At 43.3% G+C, this 16,125-nt stretch overlaps 1 protein-coding gene across 4 annotated transcripts in view; it reads left to right on the forward strand.

The window, feature by feature from the left end:
• Positions 1-213: 213 nt before the first annotated feature.
• The window catches only part of SYBU (syntabulin), a 73,337-nt gene continuing 57,425 nt past the window's right edge, over positions 214-16,125 (forward strand). The window contains exons 1-2 of one of the 4 annotated variants that reach the window (XM_062188090.1): positions 214-356; positions 1,978-2,182. In XM_062188090.1, the coding sequence (XP_062044074.1) occupies positions 333-356; positions 1,978-2,182 (229 nt within the window). In that variant the 5' untranslated portion in view covers positions 214-332. The remainder of the gene's footprint in view (positions 357-1,977; positions 2,183-16,125) is intronic. The other 3 variants (XM_062188092.1, XM_062188089.1, XM_062188094.1) reach the window with 3 other exon arrangements.

Here is a 16,125-nt window from a genome sequence, read left to right on the forward strand (position 1 = left end):
GGGAGCGCAGCAGCGGCGAACTCGGGCGGGGCGGGAGAGCGGCTCCGGGAGCCCGCAGGTGAGGGCAGCAGTGGGGAGGCGCCCGGGAGCGTCCACGGGCGGCCGTGGCGGCGGCCGCGCACCACGTGTCCGGCCGGGGCGGGGCGGCCGGGCGCGCCCTCGGAGCCGAGCGCGGACAGCGGCGGCGGCGGCGGCGCGTCGGCCCCGCAGCAGCCGCCGCCCGCAGTCCACGACGCCTCAGCGCAGTCTCCTCGCTTGCTCCCGTGTGCGCGCAGGTGCCTCCTCCAGGACGGCGGCAGCGGCGGCGCGAGGAGCCGGCGGGCAGCGGCGCGATGGGTCCCCTCCGGGAGATCAAGGTAAGGCGGGCAGGTCGTGGCGGTGGCCGCGGGGGACAGGGGAGGCGGGCACTGCGGGGCTGGAGGTGGGCCAGGTGAGAGCTGGAGGGGGTGGCGTCGGGGAGAGAGGGCGGCGGTGGGGGCGAGAGGAAGGCAGAGGGGTCCTGGCTTAGTGGGGTGAAATACGGCAGATGGGGAGGTGGTACCCGAGAAAGAGATTCGGGGGTGGGGGTTGGTCAGAGGATTGACAAGACTGACTTTAGAGGGTTAATCCCGCCTCCTGCATTTTGGCGCTGTGGGGTGTAGCATCCAGTTGACGTCCGGTGTGTGTGATGTGAATAAAAGGAATTTGATGTGCTCCTGAGTGAGACGTGAGGGACTGCTCACGGTCAGCCGTGTGACAGGCGGAGTGGCTGGCGCGAGATACCTGCGGGGTGACTCCGCGCCAGGCAGATTCCGAGTTTGGGTGCGGCTTCGGCCTCTGGATGGCGCGGATGCCCAGCCACCTCTGAAGTTTCCCGCGGCTGGGGTTTCTTCCACGCTTCCCGCGAGGTGTGGGGCGCCCGGAGGTGTTTGCTTTGGCTGCGACCCTCGCCGGTAAGCCGTGGAAATGAGCAAGAGGTCAAGTTGCGAAATGGTGCTTGTTACCCAAGCCAGAGCCCTTTTCGGATTGCAGAGGTTGGAGGGAGCAGTGGAATTTTTGCAGAAAGCTCCTCCCAGGAATCCATTTTAATAAACCAGGGTCGTGGGGACCCTGACAATTCCAGCTCGCTCTGCTTCTAGATGATGGGCAGTTTGGGCTAATGGACAGCTTGGGCCAATGGACAGTTTTGGCTAAGCATCTTTACCTTTGGCACCTCAATTTTCTCATCTGTCAGTAGGGACATGTATGACTGTACAGCCTCAGTGTGGTCGGGAAAGCACTTGGCGAGTTGAGAAACATTGTAAAATATTACTTTTGTGCGTTTTTTTTTTTTTAAAAAAACAAGGCGTGGCAGGGTATTTAATGTGTTTTTAAGGAGAGATAGAAAAATCTCTTCTCATGGTGTCCTGTAAGGAAAACAAAAGCTGAACATGATATAAAAAAGGTGGAGCCGTCTTCCTGGGTATTGCATTTGTGTTTGCTTTTCTGTTGGCAACAAGCCTTGGGTATCAGGATATAAATGAATAATTAAGATCCTGTCTGGAATAGGAGGATTTCAAAGATGTGTGTGTGTGTGTGTAGGTGTGTACAGGTGCGTGCCATCAGGAAAGAGTTGGTCCAGGTATAGGGCTCTGCATTGAGGAGGCAGGAAAACAGAAGTCAAATTCTAACAGTTAATTCTGGGAGAGCAAAATGGAAGTCTAAAGAAAGTCAAGCAGTGAGCCAGAGTGTGCTGGGAGTAATTGAAAACCCCTGATGGCTGAAAGCTCGGATGTGATAGGGAAGGTGATCAGGAACTCCCTAGGGAGTGGGGTGGCAGAGTGGGTGTGTGTGCCCGTGCGCACACACACACACACGTGCTCTTTGGAACTAGAGGGGTCAACTCAGCAGAAGAGCTATTGGAGCTCATTTCAGTTGATTCCGTATTTTAAAAAAAGTGAGTCTTGAAGGAGCAGACGGGAGTTTCCTTTTGTTTTCTTTTTGATGTCCAATTTTGAGAAGGAGCAGAGAGTGCAGCATCATGAGAAGGAGGTGTCCCGGAGCCGAATTCCTCGGTTGATTCTGCGGCCCCATCTGCCCCAGCAACAGCACAAGGTGTCCCCAGCCTCTGAGTCCCCCTTCTCTGAAGAAGAGAGCAGAGAGTTCAACCCCAGCAGCTCTGGGCGCTCAGCAAGGACTGTTAGCAGCAACAGCTTCTGCTCAGGTACAGTACCCATGGGAAGTCCCGCCCCCCACGAGCATGAAGTGTGTGTGCTGCAGGTGCATTGTGAATGGGCTGGGCTGGGCCACTTGCAGCCTGGAGCTAGACTTCTGCCAGTAGGGGGCATTGAATAAGGTTATGTTTTTTGGCTCTTTTGACCTACAAATACAGCAGTTTCATATGACCCAACACAATGAAATTCTGTGCCTGATTTTTTAAAATTATCATTTATCATTTAGAATGTAAAATCTAACTTCTTGTGTCAGTGCTTGTTTAAAAATTGTGATCCTTTGTGAAATCTGGGAAGATATGAAATTAGATTTTATACCAATAATCTCTTTGAATCTGTGTACTTCTGATTATGGAAGCCCCATGTTAAAGCAACTCTTAACAAAATGAGCTCAGGATCAATGAGGGTCATATTCCAGGGCTGCTCTGGCTTTGTAGTTCAGTGGTAAAAGTCACAAGCTTTGTAATCTGCCAGGCCTGATTATAGGAAGGGCTCACACCCCTGGCCTTTCGCCACTTACATTTTGTGTGACCTTGGGCAAGTTTCTTAACCTCCTTCAGCTTCAGTTGTTACATCAGCAAAATGAGATGATAATACAGGATGAGTGTCTCTTACTAGAAATGCTTTGGACCAGAAATATTTTATATTTTAAAAATATATATGTATACATAATGAGATATTTGGGGTATGGGACCCAAGTCTAAATGCAAAATTCATTTATGTGTTATACACCTTATGGATATAGCCTGTGGGCCATTTTATACAGTGTTTTTAATGCCTACTTTTTTCTCACATTTCAACCTGTCACATGAAGTGAGGTATGAAAATTTCTATTTGCAGCATCATGTCAGCACTCAGAAAGTTTTCAGATTTTGGAACATTTTAAATTTTCAGTTTGAGGATGCTCATTCTGTGCCTGCTTTGTCGAGTTGCTGTGAGACTGGCTGAGGCTGTGTATCCAAATGTACTCCCAACTCAGCACCTGGCTTGTAAACATGTGTTAATAAATGGTGGTTCTTGACATGATGAGCTAGGAGTGTCAAATCTGGCAAGTGATTAAGGAAGTTTCCAGTAGCTGTAAACATATTTGGTAAGGGGACAGAGTTGAGAACTCCTGAAGGTGCTGCCATTCCCACTTGGCAGGGCCTGCTATACCTGTGGGAGCTCATGGCTTAAAGGACTGGCATTAGTTGAGGAGTATTAGGAATCTGGATAAAATTTAAGAGAGTGACTGCCTTCTGATTAGTGCACAATGTTTCATACTGGACAGAGTTTTAAAATTTGCTTCAGGGGCATGTAATTTGAAGATTAACACAGATGAAAAGGACATGTGAATCAAGATGCTATGATTAATGTTCTAATTTAGCAGGATGCAACATCCTACTTCATTTAGTACTGGAAAGTACCTTTTTCAAGGACTTTACATATGCAGCATTGGATTTCTTACATTTTTTCCACAAATAAATCCATTCCATACATAAGTCATATGTCAGAAATATTGTGTATCCTTCTCTTCAGTTTTTCTCTATGAAACCTGAATTTCTTTGACAGGTTATGAAACAACATTCTATCAAAGCATTACATTTTAAAACATACACCTTTCCCTTTGAAAGATAGGAATCTAGTTTAAAATGGACACTTACTGGTGGTTTGGTTAATACTCTCCCAACAAGAAAACAAAAGGAGAGCAGAGCAGGACCTGGAGTCCTGCTTGCAGAAGGTAGTGTGCTGTCTACTTTAGCTCGCTTGGAGCTCAAGGCTCACTCTGGTGAATGTGGATGGGCTCTGGGGACAGTGTTTCAAGCTGGCTATATTTATAGCTCAGTTCCATATTTATTCCCCATCTTCCCTACGTGCAATTAACTTATTTGTGACTGACTTCAGGATGAGTAGTGTTATCAGGACAAAGGAAGAAAGCAGTTGATTGAAATAATACAAAAGAAAAAAAAAACCCCAAATCTACTTTAGAAAATATAAAGACAAACCCATAAAATTATTCATTTCGGTTGTGAATGATTCTTGCCTAGACCCATTTCCTGACGACTCCCCTTCCCAAGAGACCTAACCCCCCCACCAAGGCCATAATGCTGTACATGAAAATCGAAAGTAGATATTGATCTTTCTGCCATTAACTAGCTGAGAATTGAGTGGCAGAAGCATATAATTACGGGTGTCTCTAGACTGACCTTCCAAACTCTGTCTCCAGACAGAATTCCCTGCATCCCCGGTCCTCTCCCTCATCTGCCGGTGTTGGGGATTCCCCAGAGTTCAGGTCCCATGCCTTTCTCTTCTTTGCTTTCCTTCCTATGGAATGTGGATAAACCCCACTTGAAGGCTTTTGAGTGCTGTGCTGACTAGAATTGACAACAGCAAGGCCTTTGGGGGCATGATAATGATGCTCTGGAGGTCAGTCAGTGGGTAGAAAATAAATGGGTTTGGTACAATGGGGATTGGTAATGCTGCAGGCGGTGAGATAGAGAATGTAAAACATGTCCAACCAACAAGGGAAATGGTTGGGGTTAATCCAGACAGCCTCACGCTTAGGCCCTAAGATATGCTTGTTGTTTAATCGTGGCAACTAAGGTGGAGAATAGGTATATACAAACATTCAAAAAGCCATCCTCTGCTAGAATGAAACTTAAATAATTTAGAGGTGTCTGTTGCCCAAATTTCATAACTTTATGGGAAGATGATTCTGCATTAATCTAAGTAAGTAACTTCAGTCTAAATCATTATGTTCATTAACGTGAAAGAAGGCATGTGTAGTTAGGGGAACTCTTAGAATCTGGTAGTGAAATTGTAGATGAAGATGTTACCTCAAACACAATAAAATTTAGTTTGAAAATTACATTTTCTCTTTCGTCAAATCTGTATCAAAGGCATTCATTGTGAAGAGCATTGTATCTTCTAACATTTATTTTTTAAAGAAGAATAATGTAATAAGATAGCATAAAGTTAAATTTACTTAATAGAAAAAATTATCCTTCAGTTAGAGAATCTAGCATGCCTCTCATTTGTATTGAAATAATGATTCTTGATAGTAATTGATGGTTATACTCTGGCAAAAAAAAAAAATGGTAAATCTATGATGATGTTTCATCTACTTCTGCGCCCGTGTTTTTCTGATCTGTGGAATTAAAGATTGGAACTCCTTCCAAAGTGACGTGCCCATTTTTAGCTACTGCCCCCTTTTTCCTCCCTCAGCCTACTGCCCCCCCTTCTTTCTTCCCATGGGAGCTTTGGCAAGGAACACTTAATGACTTGATATTCTATATGCTAATTTGTATGTTGTGTCTCTCTCATTTCAGAGGGAAGGAGTTGTGTATGACCTTTTGCAATTCACTTGGGGTGTGTCCCCCGAAGAGCTCCTCTTTTAAATAGCTTCTTATTAGCAGACTTTCTTTGAAGATATACATGTCTTTCGTGCATTTCATCAGCTCACGAACATCGACATCATTTTAGGGTTAGAACAATCTATTCCTTATAGTTTGTATTCAGTCTTAGTCACTGAGACAGTTCACTTTACACTGTGTTGGAGACTGGGCCCTATTTTGTATTCACAGCAAGTAAATGTTAACTAGCACTTTGGTTTTTTGTTGTTTTTTTTTTTTTTTAAGAATCCATAGAGAATACAAGTAAATTGTAAAATAATAGAAATAAAACACTTGCTTTCATGTCCTCCCTTTCTTTTTTTAAATCAGTTCTTCTGTTTACATCGGGATTTTGGCATGAAGTCAGCCTTTCTCCCATCCCCACCCTGTGCTTCTTGTTTTTATCATGCCAATGAGAAGTGATAAAGCCCCATTTTCACTTTGTGCTCTGGATATGGCCCACCAAATCTAGGCCTCTGTCCATTTTTCTCTCCTCTTTTTGTTGGAAGTGCATTATGTTTGTCATGGTACCATGAATCCGCTGTTAGAAAAGCTGATGACCTGGGTGAGTGTCAGCACATGCATCAGTCACCTGACATGGTTAGCAGCATGCTGTGAGTTCTTCTTTGCTTAGTTGAGGCAATAATTACCCCTTGGAACTGGGAGGCAGATGGATTGCTGGGTTTCAAGCTACTTCTCCTCGGGGTGCCTTGTAAACATGGCAGGTGTAACAAATTATGCATATAGAACACTGGTTGTTTTATGGAGACCAGTAATTTCTCTGAAACATTGCCATGTTCCTAATGTGCACACACAGATACTCAGGCAAGTTTGTGATTTGGCACGTTAAGAAACATTTACCAGATCAATCACAAATCGGTCAGAAGCTGAGACTCAGAGTCTAATCCTGAATAAGGGTCTTTGCAGAAAGTATTTTAGTTTTCACAGAACTGAGGAAGAAATCTTTGTGGGCCCATGACCTAGAGGTAATCATTGTTGCTGTTTGTGGTAGGAACAATTAATGCAAATTGTAACCTGACTAGTGCCCTGCCAAGGCTTGACAAAGCCTCCAAAAATTTGCCTGGCCTTGCCAAACAGAAATATTTCTGCTATGCTTTTGTCCAGTTGAGAAAACTTGGCCTCTGGATACACTGAACCTTTGAACATAATGATTAGAATTGAGATGAACTGCTTCAAGTGAAGTGAGCTTCAATATCAAATTATACAATAACTGAATGACTGCCAACCTGCTGTGAATTAAAAAACAAAGACCTAAGAATTCCCTATCACTTTAATGAATTTGAAACCTAGAAACTATTGCAAAATATATATTTCAAGTGCTTAGATGTCTGATCCATAGAAATACATACCTAATGAAATAGGTTACAAATGAAGAGTATACTAGCAGTATTTCTTTCAGAATGTGGTAACAGCAATTAGAAAGACAGGAACAAAAATGTTTGCCATTTAGCAATTAAAAAAAAAAAACCCTTAGTAGGGGGAACTCTGAAAATTTTTAGCAGTGGGGACATTATGTATAATCATGATGAAATTGGACCATGTCTAGAAGCATGTTATGGTATTTAATCTACAAATCTTTTCTATTTTAAAACATTCATCTTTATGGCAGTGTTTCCCGACCTCAGAGGATGAGAGTATTATATAATTTAGAATCCTCAGTAAAATTTAATTAACATACAGACACTTTAGCTCCACCTTAGGTTTTTCAGATGATTCTTAGCATACTGAAGTGTGATGGACTCACTGCTTTGTGGTCTGGGTACCTCTGGAGATTTTTTATGAGGGAGGGAAGAAGTATGCCCAAAGTGACATCACAAGATGAATAAGGATGAAAGATAGCAGGATGGGTGGCCAGCCAACTGTTTAAACCTGTGGTCATGGGGTCAGGGAAATGCCTCCACATTCCAGGAAATTTTAGTTTTTAAGCATCTACTTGCAAACCCCTTGTCATTATTCTCAGTAATGACATTACTCGTATGTACATAATACATTTAACTTATGTCCAAATGGTAGAAAAGTGAGCATAGAGGAGGACTATTTTCCCATATAATCCTCTTTCTAGGTTTGGTATCTCAATCTATACTTTTCATTCTTTTGCATTTTATTTCATTGGTGTCGGGAATACTTGGGGTGTACTTATAATGGGTATACCAGGTGTGCCAAGAGTAGACCTTTAACACCCAGTGAATTCCCTAAAAGAAGTGAAAGAAGAAAAAATTGAAGCCTGAGAGGAGTAGGACATTCAGCTTTTGTCAAGCTTCCACCAAAAGATGTATATCCAAAAACCATTCTTTAAATGCTTGCTAAGATCAGGAATTATGCCATAAGCTGCAAAGATGAATAAAACCCAGAGATTGGAAAAATCAGTTACTTTGTTGCCTTAACCATGACATTGAAGTGGACGAGATAACAAATCACTGGATGTCATCCCCACACTGCTACCTTCACCCACTTGTTTTGTGTCCTTCTCCCTTTTGACTCATACCCCTCCACATACATTCCTGCCTTGGAATTTGAATTTGTTGCTTTATTAACTACACTGGGCCCTCACATTTCTTAAGCCAAGGATGCAAAGATGTCACACAGCTAAGCATAGTGTGGTGGATAAACATGAGTGTTAGAATCAGTGAACCTGAGTCAAAAACAGGAAATGAGTTAGACAGGTGGATAGGACCAGATCATAGAAAACTCCCTATGTTATGCTAAGAACTTGATCCATGAACTCAAGGGTCCCTGGAGTAACAATACCAGTGATATAAAGAGTGAGGCCACCTAGGTAGAAGACAGCAGAGGAGCCTCTAGAATTGCATGCTATGCACCCCTTCTGACAGTATTCAATAATTTAAATCTAGCCTTTTAACTCCATGGAACAAATAACATACATTAATAGTAGAGTATTGTTCATAGGTTGACATCTTATAATTCTTAAAGGTCTGACAGCGCCAGTGAAAGTTTTTAGCAGGGAACAGCCATCACCAGATTTGTAATTTAGAAAGATACTTTTGTCTATATACTGGACAGTAGACAGGAGAGTCAAGAAACCTGACTGGTTTGAAGGCCTTTAAAGCAATCAAAGTGCAGACTGATCACATGATAAATGTGAGGTTTGGAGCTATAATAGATGAGTCTTAGTCACCAGCTGTAAAGGGCTTGTGTCTACATTTCCACCAGATGAATACAAATGGAATGGCAGGAATGAGGAGAACAGTGACTCAAGTTAGCTTAGTTTAGCCTTTGTTGCATTCAAGACCAAAATTTGGAGCTCCAAAGAGAATTCAGAGATGGTGGTAGCTGAAGTCAGGGGAGTTGGTAATAATTCCATGGTGGGGGGCAGTGTGTGGAGGACACCTGTAGGACCAGGGATAGAACTTTGAGGATAGAAGCATCAGAGGAAAAAAGAAACAAAGACACCTGAGCATGAGCACTTAGAGAGGAAGCAGAACAGCCAGGGGTAACAGTGTGTCTAGCTCCAGAGGAAGAGAAAGCCTCAGGAAAAAAGTGGGCAACAGATTAAGTAAGAATGTGTACTGCCTAGTGCTCAAGGAGCAGCCTGTTAGGTTATCAGTGATCTTAGGCAGAAACAGTTGCTGAAAATTGTGAGGGTAGAAACAAAATTTCATTAAATAGGGATGGAAAAGAGGAGTGACAAATAGAAAAATTCTGGATGATTTTTTCTAAAAAAAGGCTTAAGGGCTGGGGCCAATGCTGTGACACAATGGGTAAAGCTGCTGCCTGTGGTGCCAGCATCCCATAAGGGCACCAGTTCAAGTCCCAGCTACTCCACTTGCAATCCTGCTCCCTGCTAATGCACTTGGAAGAACAGGGGAAGATGGCCCAACTACTTGGGCCTCTGCACCCACATGGGGGACCCAGAAGAATCTCCTGGCTCCTAGCTTCGAATCTGTCCAGCTCCAGAAGTTGTGACCATCTAGAGAGTGAGCCAGCAGATGGAAGATTCTCTCTCTCTCTCTCTCTCTCTCTCTAACTCTGCCTTTCAAATAAATAAATCAATCTTAAAAAAAAAAAAAAGCTTAAGGGCCAGCGTTTATCCTAGAGGTTAAGACTACAGTTAGTGTTGAGGTGGATTCGTTTCTGAGAGGAACAGTTTCAAAGCCATCCAATCACAGCCTGTTGCCAGGCAATTTCTGTTGTCAGCAGCCATCTTGGCATGACCTTCTCACCTTCTCATTCCACCACAAGTTAGAATGCTCTCATCCCACATGCCATGGTAGATAGCAACAATGGCTAAATTGGTTGGATTGCTACTACCCACATGGGATACCTAGATAACTTATGTGCCTTTTTGGTTTCTCTCTCTCTCTCTCTTATTGCAAATAAATAAATTTTTAAAATAAAACTGGGATAGAAAAAAGGAAAAAGAATGAAAAACAATAATGCACTTGTAGTAAAAATTGGGTGCTTATCAAATGGCAGGTATGTACTAAAGTTTTTAACTGTGGGAAAGTAGATGGGGAAGGAAAGGGGGGAATAAATTCAAAATAGTGGAGAAGTGAAAATTGTTTGTAAAAAGAGTAGAGGTAGATCAAAAAGACACATACATTAGAAAGACAAGAAGTCTTACCAGGCCTACATGTCTTACAAGAAAGAAGTAAGGCTGGATGTGAATTAAGTGTATAGCAGGTTTAGCTTCCATACTCCAAAAACCTGAAATCTAAAATGCTCCAAACTCTGAAACTTTTTAACCAGCATGTTGTGGATTTTGGAGCATCTTAGGTTTTAGACTTTTGGGTTAGGAATGCTCAATCAATAAAGTCTATGCAAATATTATAAAATCCAGGAAAATAATCTGAAAGTTGAAACAGTTTTGACTCCTAGCATTTTTTTTTTTTTTTTGACAGGCAGAGTGGACAGTGAGAGAGAGAGACAGAGAGAAAGGTCTTCCTTTTGCCCTTGGTTCACCCTCCATTGGCTGCCTGATCCAAAGGCAGGAGCCAGGTACTTCTCCTGGTCTCCCGTGGGGTGCAGGGCCCAAGCACTTGGGCCATCCTCCACTGCACTCCCAGGCCACAGCAGAGAGCTGCCCTGGAAGAGGGGCAACTGGGACAGAATCTGGTGCCGCGGCTGGGACTAGAAGCTGGTGTGCCGGCGCCGCAAGGTGGAGGATTAGCCTATTGAGCCGTGGCGCCGGCTACCCCTAGCATTTCTAAGAAGGGATGCTCACCCTACACAAGTACAGGTCATAGGAGGAAGCTGGAGGATGCATTTCAGTGTCCAGGTTGCGTTATCTCTTGTTTATGCTTCCCCTATCACACCACATGATCAGATTTTAAAATTTCTTCTTTAGTTATCTGACTCCCCAGTAGAATGTGAGCACCGTGAGGGCAGGAATAACATTGGCCTCTGTGCTACGATTTATTCGTGGCATTTACCCACTAGGTATTTGTCAGCATTTGCTAGAAGGCATGATTATGAGAATGGGACAAGTGAAGTATTCTCATTTATTAAAATATTTTGAAAGTAGGGCATTATCCGAGTAACTGGGGAAATAAAAACCTTAGAAAATACTCAGTATTCATTTATTAGTTTTGTTAAATGAAGGAAACGTTCCTGTCTTGAGGAGTTCAGCATCTCTATAAGACCCCAGCCAAGATCCCAGGGCTGTGAGTGGCTAGCAGAGGCATCTCTTACTAAGAAAACCAGAGATGCTCCACTCAGGAGCTGGCACAGAAGCAAGGTTTTGAAGGCAGTGTCACAGTTTGAAAACCGCAGTTTGGCACAGCAGACAGAGAATTCAGTGTGTGTAAAAACCTAAGAGTCCTGAAAGTGTAGAGCCCGTTTAGGAAACAGTGAGGAATACTGTCTTCCCCAATCCTTACTTCTCAGTCGTACAAGCTGTGAGAAAAACCAGCAGCCCAGATTACAAACAAGAAGGTATTTAGCAGAGGCCACATACGTTTTCCAGCCACCACCCGTCTCTACTCTCCAGATGTTGTTGTTTTTCTGAGGAAGCTGTTAACTCAAGGCAGACTTGGTGCTCTTCAGGTTTAAAGAATGCTGGTGTGTTGATATGTAAGGTGGCATTGCTGACTCCTGGCCACAGCGACAGCCCCAGGCTCTTCTGTTGTTCAATATATCTGTCAGCTTTGAAGACACAATCCAGCTCTTGCGACCCAAAGTGCCCCTGCTTGTTCTTCAGCAACTCTGGTGCAGGAGGTCTATATTTTCCTGTTGACTGCTCTCCCTTTCCAGGGAGCACAAACCAGGCTTCCAAGTGCACACACATGCACATCACTGGGATCTCACTGCAAACCTCCCCACCTTGCTACAAACCCACATCCTTCACCTGTTCCCTGTTCAGTGTGGATTTTCCCCGGTCTCCTTTCTTGGACCAGCAGGCTCAGTCATTACTCTCTCTTATATGGGAGCCTGTACAGATAGCATCCTTATTAGAGGCTGACCTAACTCTTAGAACTCTATTTATCTCACTGGAGCCAGATATGCCCACTGGACATGCCACGTCTTTTCAAGAAAGGAGCACTCCAACTCCCTGATGATCTCTTTGCAACTACCTTCCCACTTCGTTGTTCCTCTTCACAGCAAAATACCTATTTTATTTCATTTTTATTTTTCACTGATATATAGCAATTGAACATAAAATCCTGTCTCTATACTTGCCCCTTGTCAAGCATCAGAGTGACCTCACCAGCAAATCTGTCATTCCCTTTCTTCTATTTATACTGTGATATTTGTGAGGATTAAATTTTCTTTAATGATAATCATCATATTTTTATTTTTAATTCAAAAGCAACAAAAAACATGTTAGTTATAAAATGTGTCAACACATACATCAAATAGATGTAATCACATTGAAAGGATTTATTTTGTTTTGCTTTCTTGCCAAAATAAGATCCTGTAATATTGATCTATGATCCTTTCTAAGTACAGTCTTACTGAGCACCTACCTAACAGCAAGACAATGTTCCAGTAGGTGGGCTAGTCCTGTCAGTATTGTTCTCATGGATTGTGTATTCTAGGCAATACCTGTGCCTGCCATTGCTTGCCAGCACATAGAAGTCCCCTTCATTCATTGTAAGGATCTACAGTGTTCTACTCTACAGGGTACTGTCATTTATTCAATCACTCCTTTGTGGATAAACATTATGTGCACAAGGCTAACTTTCAAAATTCAGAATTTTGTGTCATGAAAATCACTAGATTTAGACTATTGTGAGCATATTTCTTCTCTTACTCTTTTGTTTTTTGTTCCCTTTTTTAAAAAAAGAAATGTCATGACAAATATAAATTATCTAAGATAATTCTTCTTTCCCAATAGAAAAAAAAAAACTCAAATGTAGCAATCTCATCTTTTGTGTATTGAGCATTGTTTCTCCTTAAGTGGCTTCTATTTATAGCCTTGTGTCATGACCATGACTGTCCTCAGAGTCTCCATGTGAGAAAAAATAGAAGGCAGGAGAAAAATATTTACATTGCTAAAAGACAGCTAAGTGTACTTCAGGTGTTCTTGGAGTGGTTTGCATTTTCCTTAATATAAGTTTGCAAGAGGCTAAGAAATATCTTTCTGCTTCTCTCTCTCGGCCCCCCCGTCCCCCCGTCTCTCTCCCTCTCCCTCTCCATCTCCCTCTCCCTCTCCTTCTCCCTCTCTTCCTCAATCTCTCCCTCCCTCCCTGTCTCCTTGCCTTCCTTTACCTCCAGTTCTTATCTGTCTGCCTCATGCCTTGCCCCCCATTTTCCTGGACAAAGGAAACTCAAAAAGAAAGAAGTGGCGGGGGGGATCCCTGAGCTTTAAAAAGGCATGGCCTAGAAACTGCAAATAAACCCATATTGCTAGGGAGAAGGAAGGTCAGGAAGATTTGTAACATGCCTGTTTTGGGAGGATCATAAGCCTAGGGAGGAAAGAACCAGAGAAAAGCTTTTCACAGACGAATTCACCATGCTGCTTTCCAGGGCTCACCTGTCTGCCCTCCGTTTCCCAATTTTGGCATCAGCTCCTCCTCCATCAGAACATCTGGGTAGATCCATTACTCACACTACATTAAATACTTGGACTAGGATGTTTTCCCCTCCATGTTCCATCTCCAGGGACTGATAATGCTAATCAGTAGCTTGATTTGGGGTGGAAGACCCCCAGTGGGAGGCCCTTGCTTCAGCCGGAGCTCTGAGTTCTTGGAAGAGATGGCACATCTCCCTTTACTCACATCCTCCGTCACAGCTGAGGGCTGCACCAGGACTTTTATGGGAGCACTCGAGGCTCCAAATAGCTCAGAAATCCTGGGAATGTTTGTATGCGAAATGATTATTTTGTCTCCAAGATACAAGGGAAGTATCTCCTAAATAATTACTGTACTCTGCACTTCCTTTTTGGAGACGCAGGTTACATGTGTTGATGTGAGGCTCTCACTGGAACCAGATATGCCCACTGGACATGCCACGTCTTTTCAAGAAAGGAGCACTCCAACTCCCTGATGATCTCTTTGCAACTACCTTCCCACTTCGTTGTTCCTCTTCACAGCAAAATAGCTATTTTATTTCATTTTTATTTTTCACTGATATATAGCAATTGAACATAAAATCCTGTCTCCATACTTGCCCCTTGTCAAGCATCAGAGTGACCTCACCAGCAAATCTGTCATTCCCTTGTCTGCTTTCACTCTCCCTGACTTCCAGCAGCAGTCAATGCAGTTGAGCAAGCCCCTGCCTTAGCACAAATTTTCCTCTTCAGCTTCTGTGATTGACCCCTTGAGCATTTATCCTGCCTCTCCAGTTACTCCTAAGTCGCTTTCATCAGCCCTCTTCTCTTGCTGCCCTTTCCAAAGGCATGTTCATGTCTGTGGCTTCAGCTCACTTATCCAAATGCCCCTTGATACCCTAGTGTCACATTTAATTTATGCCTCAAATTTAACATATCAAAAGCAGAATGATTGGGGCAGGCATTTGGTTAGCAGTTAAGAGGCTAGTTTAGGTGTCCAGCTTGCTTCCAACTCTAGCTTTCTGCTGATGCACACCTTAGGAGATAGCAGGTGATGTCTCAAGTGGTTGGGTCCCTGCCACCCACATGGGAGACCAGATTGAACTCCTGGCCCCTGTCTGTGACCCAGCCCAGTCCTGGCTCTTAGAGACATGGGAACCAATGCATGGAAGTATTCACTCTCCCTGTCACTGTCTTCTCTATGCTTTTCAAATAATAAAAAAAGAAAATTATTAAAATTAACAATTCTTTTTTAAGATTTTATTTATTTATTTGAATGTCAGAGTTATATAGTGTACATACTTCCATATGCTAGTTCACTCCCCAAATGGCACAATGGCAAAGGTTGGTCCAGGCTTAAGCCAGGAGCTTCATCCAGGTCTCCCTTGTGTATGGCAGAGGCCCAAGAATTTGGCTAGCTTCTGCTGCCTTCCAGGCCATTAGCAGGGAGCTGAATTGGAAGTGGAGCAGCCAGGACACAAACCAGTGCCACTATAGGATGCCAGCATCTTTCACAGCAGCTTTGCTTGCTATGCCACAACACCAGCCCAAAAATAAGAATCCCTCAGAAGTAACCATCACATACCCACTTGTTAAAGGAAGAAAATCTTGATCCTTTCCTATTTTTTGTCATAAAAAATGTTTTCAACTTTTCCCCAAATATTTCTGAAATCTATTTTTATGAATTTTCATTACCACTGCCCTATGTGAACTACATTTACTTCTCATTTCTCCTATGATAACAGAGTCCAGATAGATTTATTTGTCTCTGCTCTTTCTTTCCTTAAGTGGCCACTCAGCATAGTGGTTAAGAAGGATGCTCAGGGGCTGGCGCTGTGGCTCACTTGGTTAATCCTCTGCCTGCGGCACTGGCATCCCATATAGGCACTGAGTCCTAGTCCCGGTTGCTCCTTGTCCAGTCCAGCTCTCTGCTGTGGCCCAGGAGGGCAGTGGAGGATGGCCCAAGTTCTTGGGTGCCTGCACCTGCTTGGGAGACCAGGAAGAAGCACCTTGCTCCTGGCTTCAGATCGGTGTAGCTCCGGCCATAGGAGCCATTTGGGGGGTGAACCAACAGAAGGAAAACCTTTCTCACTGTCTAACTCTATCTGTCAAATAAAAAAATATATACATATTGGGATTTATACCATGGCCCAGGTATTTACTGATTAGAAGCTAGAGCAGGTGCCTTAAACATTAGTACTAGTTTTATATGCACCCTGCAGATCAGTATTACAATAGTGCCTATCTTAAAGGGATATTAGATTAACTTTAGTTAAGACTTGTGTTAAGTGTTTAGAATAGCAGTTAGTAGACAATCAAAAAATATTAGCTGGATATGTTATCACTAAATGAAAATTTTCCCCTTTATAAGCACAAGCCAAGTTTTTGTCATCTTGTGTTTAATACACAGTATGGCTTCCTTTGCATTTAAAACAATGATTCCTGACCTACCATCCTGCACCTGCTTAGATTTCTGCCTCCCTCCAGCCTCATCATCAATCACTCTCTCCCCATCAGCCTTCCTGGTCACCTTTCCGTGTCCCCAGTGCACCATATCACTTCCTCACTCAGCGCTTGTTGTGTTTATTGTTCCCTC

The sequence above is a fragment of the Lepus europaeus genome, chromosome 4 (assembly GCF_033115175.1).
Source record: "Lepus europaeus isolate LE1 chromosome 4, mLepTim1.pri, whole genome shotgun sequence".
Lineage (NCBI taxonomy): Eukaryota > Metazoa > Chordata > Mammalia > Lagomorpha > Leporidae > Lepus > Lepus europaeus.